Source organism: Alligator sinensis, unplaced genomic scaffold (genome assembly GCF_000455745.1).
Source record: "Alligator sinensis unplaced genomic scaffold, ASM45574v1 scaffold335_1, whole genome shotgun sequence".
NCBI lineage: Eukaryota > Metazoa > Chordata > Crocodylia > Alligatoridae > Alligator > Alligator sinensis.
This window is the reverse complement of record NW_005842354.1, coordinates 911,327-920,085: the sequence shown is the minus strand read 5'-3', so window position 1 is coordinate 920,085 and position 8,759 is coordinate 911,327. Positions and strand designations below refer to the sequence as shown.

At 42.6% G+C, this 8,759-nt stretch overlaps 1 protein-coding gene across 1 annotated transcript in view; it reads right to left on the bottom strand.

The window, feature by feature from the left end:
- CUNH2orf40 (chromosome unknown C2orf40 homolog) overlaps positions 1-8,749 on the bottom strand; it is a 9,601-nt gene extending 852 nt beyond the window's left edge. The window contains exons 1-3 of the mRNA XM_014522449.2: positions 8,654-8,749; positions 5,672-5,719; positions 1,532-1,689 (exon numbers count right to left, since the gene is read on the bottom strand). Coding sequence (XP_014377935.1) covers positions 1,532-1,689; positions 5,672-5,690 — 177 coding nt within the window. The 5' untranslated portion in view covers positions 5,691-5,719; positions 8,654-8,749. The remainder of the gene's footprint in view (positions 1-1,531; positions 1,690-5,671; positions 5,720-8,653) is intronic.
- Between the last annotated feature and the right edge of the window lie 10 nt (positions 8,750-8,759).

The following is an 8,759-nucleotide window of genomic DNA, read 5'->3' as shown; positions in this document are numbered from 1 at the left end:
GCAGGAATGTTTCTTCCTATTCATAAAGAAAACACAGGCAAGTTAGAGGGATGGTATCATGTGCAAGAATATCAAGCATCTGCCAGACCAAATTCTCGCCTCTGAAATAAGGATTAAATTGGAAATTGGAGATTTTAACTGCAGTTTGAAAAAAGTTTTTTCTGTGAACTTATTTCTGAATATTGTCTGACATTCTTTTTAAAGCATTGCTAAACTACTTAATTGCTAAAACTGTTTTTATTATACAGATTTAGAGCTTGAAAATTTTTGAAATATATGTCCTAGTATTTGTTAACCAAGAAATCCTAAAATCCTGATTTATTATAATCCAACCACATGCTTGATTTCAAGCAGTTTTTTGAAATATGCATATGCAATTCCAAAAGGAACATTTAACATTATGGGGAGGATGCTCAATCTTTTGTTACCTGTTTAATATATATGCCTGTAGTCTTGAATCTCTGAGGCACTAAATGACTACTTATTCCTTTATGTTCTGATTAAGTGCATGTCTCCTCACACAATAATTTAATACTTTTTATTTACAGGACATATAGAACCATTAAGAATTGTATTCTCCATTATCCTACTCCAGGCAAAGTATATTATTACATTATGTAATAATTTAAGCTTAAAAAATCAGCAGTTTTATCTTCTAAACAATCCACACAGCCTTGGAGATTTTACTTTAATAAAGCCTGCTGCTGGTACCAGTTTGATCTCATCAGAAGTATTCATGCAGTTAATAGAAGCCAAAAATTGAGTATCTATTACTAATTTAAATTCTCCTATTTGTATAAACTATAGCAAAACTGGAAGATACAACTAAAACATGCAATTTCCCCAGTGTTAGTGTTCTATCAGGGATGGCTTTGTGCAATATGCATATGAACCAGTACTTTGGTTTCACCCCAACTTTTCAACATAGTCATTATTTTTCCAGGAAGTATCATTTATAAGAAGTCTTGCCAAATACCTTCAACTAGTTGCCATGTTTTCTACACATTTGTGTTGACTTAAAACTTTTATCACGCGTGAGGGTGAGAAGCTGAGAACAGGACATGTCCCAAACATGTGGGTTACATGAGGTGAAAACATCTCCCACAATTGTCAATTGTGAGCATGGCTAGAAAAATGCTGAACATGCCAAACTGAGTGAATTTGTGGCGTGGAGAAACACACAAAAGGACTAGGCTGACACTACCAGACTCGCATGTCATGTGAAAAATGTGCAAGTTAGTTCAGTATGTGTGTGCCTCACACAAAAATGCAAAATATAAACCAGATTATAATTTAGTTTAATTAAAAGATATCTTTGTAGGAATAGCCTTTTTTTATAACCTTTGTTATAAACTGAATGGTAGAGATTCCTACTGGTAAATAAAGTTCTCTAGCAAACATGGGCTCTGCAGTTACCTGTAACATTTATTACTCAAGCTATAACAATGTCACCTTGTGGAAAAAAGAACTAAAGCATGTTTTGCACTGGCATGCTATAATCCCCTTTGTTTCTTGAAACACTGGTACTCACTGCTTCATCAAATCCCAGGTAGAGGAATTGTTGGTACCATTGCTGCACATCTGGTTGAGTCCTGTCCCACAGCTGGCGCTTCTGGCGTTTCAAACTGCTTAAAAACTCCTTGGCCTTGTTTTCTTTTACTGACACCTCTGTTTTAGCTGGAGCAGGAGCTGAAATTTAGTTCCCCAAAAGACAGGCCAGTAAATTTTGGATCAGCCCAAAATCTACCATAATGAGATCTTTCATTAAACCTCCCTTCATGTTTTGTTGTTCTATACATGCAGGAATAATAAGAGTAATAAAAAGTAACAGAAATCACTATAATAAAATATAACACAGCCCATTGATTTACTTCATTTTGTTAATTTTTTGCTCTGGCTGTACTCATCTAAAAGATATACTATAAGCAAGGAGTGAAAAGGCCTCTATATTGTAAATTGTGTGCTTTCATGAGTGACGTTTGTATCCCATCTTTGTTGCTAAGAGGAGGATAGGAAAAGAAAATGGATACAAACCAAGAGTCACTCTGGAAACAAGCCTACAGAGGCTATGACAAATACTAATAACTAAGGATTCAGAGAAAATGCACATAAATTGACTTTAAATCATTTCTGAGGTCATGTGGAAATAATTTTTACACATTTTACATGTTAAATTTTACATATTAAGTTCTTTTTGCTGATTGAGCCAATGTTAGAAACTTGCGAAACGTTATGTCTGACTACATACTAGGACAGGAAGAAGGATGAATGATTAAGATGGTATTGTCCATTTGTTTTGTATTTTTAGTGTGCTTCCAGAAAGAGGGCTCTAATAGACTAGACCTAATGAGCACAACAGTCCTAGACGGTCAAACCCTTCCAAGCCTCACTACTAAGCATAAGAAACAAGTCTTGCAGTTCTTTCTAGCCCAGGCCATCTCCTCCATTCTCTGAGGCCATTTCATGAGTTGGCTATTAGCCCAGACATCTCAGCACATCCATTTCTGATCTATTTCATCTGCTACTGGGGACAGTGAGACAAGGGATGCTGAAAGCTGATGCTTCTGCGCTGTTTCCCTTGCCTGTACCTGGTGCTCAGAGAGGAGTAAAGAAAGTCCCAGGAGGTAAATGGAGATGCCTAGAATACGGGGGGGTGAAGAGTGCCAATGCAGCATTAAGTGGGCCCAAGAGAAAGTAGGGAAGAGCGAATCTGATTGGGGGTTTCTGTGGTTGAGCTAGAAACTGCATTGAGAGCAGGCAGGTAGCTGCATCTTAGGTGTTTCAGCCAGACTTCCTCTCTGTGGCACTGGTTCTTTTCCCTACCTAGTGTGTGTTGGCCGTGCCCATTTCAACCCATGCTCAACTCTTAAGTCACTTCAGATCATCTATACACTGGACCCTTATTTGTCTTTGGCTGGTGTGCTCTTCCAAGCAGGAACCTGGTCAATGCCCTATCAGTATTCTCCTTTAATAGGAGAGCAGACAAAAGGAACAAGTTAAGGTGCTGTAGCTTACACCTTTTCTACTCTAGACCTGAGACCCCAACAGATAGTGGTGCTGATGTTGGGTAAATGGGGAAAAAACTCTAGTACCTACCAGATGGAATTAATATTAAATATAATTGGAGGATATAGGCAGACAAGGTTCTTTGGGTGAGTCTGATATCTTTTATTAGACCAGGTCCCTCTTCACTGGCTGCCTATCTTGTATGCATACCAGCCCAGCCTCTGGCTTCTTTACTTTTCATTCCATCCAGGAAGAGCACACACCAACTGCTGAAACTTCCTCAGCCTGACGAAGGGTTTTTAAACCCAAAAGCTTGTTTTAAAAAAAATATTTTTCCATCTATTTAAGTTGGTCTAATAAAAGATATCAGATTCACCCAAAGAACCTTGTCTGCCTGTGTCGTTAGACCAACATGGCTACAACCTAAACCCCTGTAGCACTGGAGGATATAGACAGAGGAACAATGATATCGATGTAAAGAGGTTATCACTCACATTGGATCAGCTTGTAACTATTTCATGGGTCTGCTCCTACCCCACAGTAAGCAAAGTCAAAATACAGCGATACACCCCTTAAATGAAACAATGGGCAATTTTACTTCTACTTACCATGGGGTAGAATGGACACGTGAAATTGTTACAGCAGATTCAGATGAGCTACTGTCAGCACTCCCCCTCTTTTCAATCCATATAATTTTTGGTCTCTCCATTCCCTATGCTGATTTTTATCTGGGTGCCTTTGGACAATGTATGCATATACTGGAACCTGTAAGCATTACTATATTTGCTACCTGAGGCTCAGTAGTATGTAGGATCATTTGCTTTCAGGTTGGTTATTTGTCTGTCACATAGGTTATCCCCTGTCATTTCTGTTGCTGTTTTCTGCATCAGCTGTAACACATGCACAGTATTTCCAAGAACATGTGTAATAAGCCTCATAGAATTGCGAATGTATGTCTCAGTGCAGGGGTCGGCAATGTTTTTGGGCTGAGTGCCAAAAAAACCAACGGCCTGGACCTGGAAGATGTTGGCATGCCAGGGGTGGATGGCAGGGGAGCCAGATCCTTGTTGTGGCAGCGCAGCCCTGGCCCCTTCCCTGCTGGGGCTCTGGATCCCAGTACAGTCACTGGCAGCCTTGTGCCTGCCTGCATGCAGCCCAGGCTCTGAGCAGACCCTCTGGGCTAAGTACAGATAGTCAAAAAGCCCAAGGCTGAATTGATTCAGTCGTTGCAGGTTAGTCTAAGCTGCAGAGATTGAACCGATAAGCAAATGAACAGATATTTCTGATTCAGCAAATGCAGCCACATGCCTGCAGTGGCTCAAGCCAGGAGCCAGGGGGTGCTAGAGCATACCTGCCAGACACTGCCAAAGGGAAAGGAAGAGAGAAGCCCTCCAAGACTTCCCCCCACTCCCTTCTGGAGTGGAGGAGGGCATGGCCAGGCCCCAGCCCCTGCTCTGCTGGGGGGGGGGCGGGGGGAGTGCTGCCAGGCTGAGGAGGGGTTGGGTGGGGGAAAAGGTAGTGGCATTGAATTCATAAAAGCTTGAACAAGAATAGTCCTTTCTCTGAAGTAAGCATTAAACACAGCTCAGCTGTGTGTTCACTTCCTCTTCCTGCTGCCCCCAAGGACTCTGGGATTTGCAGTCCACAATCATAACAGCAGAACTCTGCAGCATTGCTCAACACTTCCTCTTCCCACTTCCAGGTGCCTCTGGGATCTATAGTCCACAGTTGCAGCCAGCACTAAGTTTAACAGGGCAGGGCAGCTCTGTACTCAGGGGAAGGGGAGCTTAACCCCCTTCCCTGGCCTTAGACCCCAGCTGGGGTTTGCCTGAGGGAGCTAGTGAGCCAGCCCTCACTGCCTTAGCTAGGGAGCAGACAGGCAGGGCCAGCCCTGCTCTCTGGAGCAGACAGCACAGGATGGCCCAAGGCTGCAAAGCATGCTGGGATGCTGGGGGATTCAGCCAACTTGTTGACAACAGCAGCTGCACACCAGCCTCAGGGAGCTCCACAGAGGTTCAGGGGACCACGCTGCTCCCAGCCCCTTGCCTGCTGTGCATTGCCAGGTATGTGTGAAGCCTCCACTGCCACAGAGCCTGGGCTGCTCGCAGCAAGCAGTAGGCAGGCTGCAAACAGCTGCACCAGGGTCTGAAATCCCAGCTCAGCTCCATTGCAGTGGTGGCTACAAACACAACCCGAGGCACATGTGCAGCCACTGGGCCAGGGCTCTGCTGGCTCTGTGGTGCACTGGATGCACCATTTGCAGCCTCCCAGTTGCCTGCCATGGAGCCCGGGATACTCCCAGCAGGGCTACAGTCTCTCCACGACCTGCCGTGAGCAACCCCGGCCCCATGGCTAGTGGCAGCTGCCTAGGACCCGGGCTGGCTGTGGTGTCCCAAGCAAAATAGCCTCACATGCCATGCTCTGGCACATGTGCTGGAGGTTGCCAACCCACATGTTAGCGGTATTTTTGGCATGCTATATATTTAGTAGTGCCTGTACCCAGTTGCCTCTGGTGACTATTTCTTCCCATACTCCTGAAACTACCTTATCTTTTCATTGGAAAGACATTTTAAAACTATTCCTAATAAAAATACTCACATTAGAGTTTTGGCATCTGGCAATTGTATTTATATTTGCTTATCACTATGAAAGAGAATTTTTTTACCTTCTCGTTTTTGAAGCATCAGCTTAAGCTTATTTCCACTTGAGCCATCTAGATGAATAAAAATAAAGACACTCTTTATGTACTTTGTACGGCAGGAAGAAAAAATGTGAAAAGCACATGAAAAGAAAAGAAAAAAACAGAAATGACACCTGAATATTAAGATAGCACTGAAGCAATGCTCATTAGTATCTGTCATCCTTCCAGTTCTGACACTCAAGTTCAATGTATACTATCAAAAAGCTTTTTCCTTTTAACATCCTTTCAGCATGCTACTTGGCACAGAAATGTGATACTGTCCTTGTTAACCTACTGCAATTGTTATATTTGTCAGCAGTTCAAGACTTCTGCTGGTGAAAGTGCTGTGATGTAATGTCCAGATTGGTGTGAAAATCGTCAGAGACTGTCACTGACTAAAAAGCATATTAACAAATAGACCTGCTCTCTCAAGCCTTAAATGTGTCAAAACTGTCATCTTGCTAAAATAATTTCCTGGTAGGAATTGAATATTCGGTGCCCATTGTATGGCATGTGTGAAATGCTTGAATTGTTCTGGAACCATATTCCCTGGTTTAAAAAGAGCAAGAAACAAAAAAGAAATTCAGGGGGACCACAGCACTTGATTTCTTGCCAATTTCTTTGTTACTGTTGAAAATGCTAATCCACCTCAGTTGTTGGCTCATTTTAAGCAAGCATTTTGTGCCATGTTTATACTAGAAGGGCTTGATCCTGCACTTAGTTCAAATTTCCACTGATTGTAACAAAAGTTATGATGGAGTATAAGCTCTCTGTTAGCTTCCCCAAGGGGCTGGGCAGCATATAATTAATTCAAAGTGCAGCTATTAATTCGGTCTTCTTTGTCATTCTTCCAGTTCTGATACTGAAATCCAACACAGGCTATCCGTAATCCAGCTGCACTTCAGCACAGCCAAGCTCATTTGTACTGCTTATACATAAGGTGGTGGTACAAAGAGAATATTATGGTTCTGGGGAATTTTACACCTTTCCTTTTACCCATCTCCTTCTGATGGTCCCTGGCAGGGACATGTTGTTCCCAAACATGGACTTACTAAGGACAGAATCTCCAGCTCCTTGAGCCCTTCTATTACCAAGGGTAAGCTGCAACTTTGCTCAAAATGACAATGAGCTTGTCCTGTAATGTTTATGAGGGCATCTAGCAAGGGTGGTAACAGAATGAGTCGGGTTTGGAGTAAATGTGGGTACCAGTGGAAACTGGGTGGAACCAGATTTTGTTCTTTTCAAAAGTGAAAGAAAAAAGAATTTGGGGGGGGGGGGGTCCCCCTGCCCTAATCCTGGTTTTTTAAAGTTTAACAGGGAAAGCAAAAGGTTGAACGACTGCTTGCTTTATATGTATATGCATATATATATCTATATCTCTCCTATATATAGATATATGAGCGAGTGTGTGTGTGCTTGTATCTAGAGTGAGTGTGTATACACATGTATGTGTCTATACAGTGTGTGTGTACACAATGTCTGTGTATCTAAATAGTGTGCGTGTATACACAGTGGGTGCATCTACATATGCAATTAATGCAACTGAATAAACTATGGCGCAATATAAACTGGAGTAAATAATCCTGACATCACTGTCTATATGTGCAGTTAGGCACATTATTTTAAAGTGCTGTTTTCTAGTACAGGCAACCTCCACTTAGCACTCTTAATTGGTTCCTGAAAAAATGAGCGTTAAGTGAAATGAGCGTTGAGCAAAACCAAAATAATTTGATGACCCAAGATGGTGACTGCAATTATTTTTAATGACCCAAGATGATGCCCGCAAGTGTTATAACAAAACTCACTGAGCACTAAGTGAAATCAGGTATCAATTTCTAATGAGTATTATAGCGAAATAGCACTAAGCGAAACACCATTAAGCGGGGGTTGCCTGTATCTGCATCTGTACGTACTAGCAAACAGCACTCTAAATTAATCTACTGTACAGTAACTGCTGTGCACATGTAGACAGTGAAGCTTTACTGCACATTAGATTAATCTAATGCGCAGTAAAGTACACGTTTAGGCATACCCAATGTGTGCATATCTGTATAGTGTGTACACGTGTACAGTGCATCTATATAGTTTGAGTGTATATGCGTATATCTACAGTGTGTATACAGTACAATGTCTATGTGTATCTATAGTGTGTGTATAGGTATAGATATATCGATATCTATATCTATATATATGGAATCTGCGGCAGGTTAGGGTGTTAGGTGTATGTTGCATCAGAGTCGACGGTCATCTTCTATAGAGTTTAGAATAAATGATGGACACTTTGTACAGGATGGCTTGGCTAGGGCTGATCCTGCCTCAGGCAGGGGGTGGGACTAGATGACCTCTGGAGATCCCTTCCAACCCTGCTTCTCTAGGTTTCTATGACCATATACACAGAGATACAGAAACAAGTAGTGTGTGTGTGTGTGTGTGTGTGTGTGTATCTATCTATGGATATACCCATTTTATCTCTCTACATAGAAAGTGTGTATATCTATATATAAATGTGTGGGTGTGCATCCATCCTGTATATATACACACGTATTATTTGTAGAGAGAGATAAAATGGATGTATCCATATAGAATGCATGTGTGCATCTCCCTAGTGTATGCATCTCTCTACTGTATCTAGTGTGTGTGTGTGTGTGTGTGTGTGTGTGTGTGTGCGCGCACGCATGGGTGCACCTATTGTGTGCATGGGTGCATCTCCCTAGTGTATGAATCTCTCTACTGTGTGTATCTAGTGTGTGTGGTGCATGTGCATCTATCTAGTGTGTGTCCATGTGCATCTATCCTGTGGGTTCATGTGTGCATCTATCGTGTGTGTGTCTCGTGTGTGCGTGCATCTATCTAGTGTGCGTGTGCATCTAGCTAGTGTGTGTGCGTGTGCATCTGTCTAGCGCGTGTGCATCTGTCTCGTGTGCATGTGTTTGTGTGCATCTATCAACTATGTGGCCGTGCATCTACCGTGTGCGTACGGGCGTGTGCGCGTGTTTCTCTCGTGCTTCCCACGGCCGCGCTGGTCCCGCGCCGGCGGCTCCTGGGGCGAAGCGACCTCCTGAAGGTCAGAGTG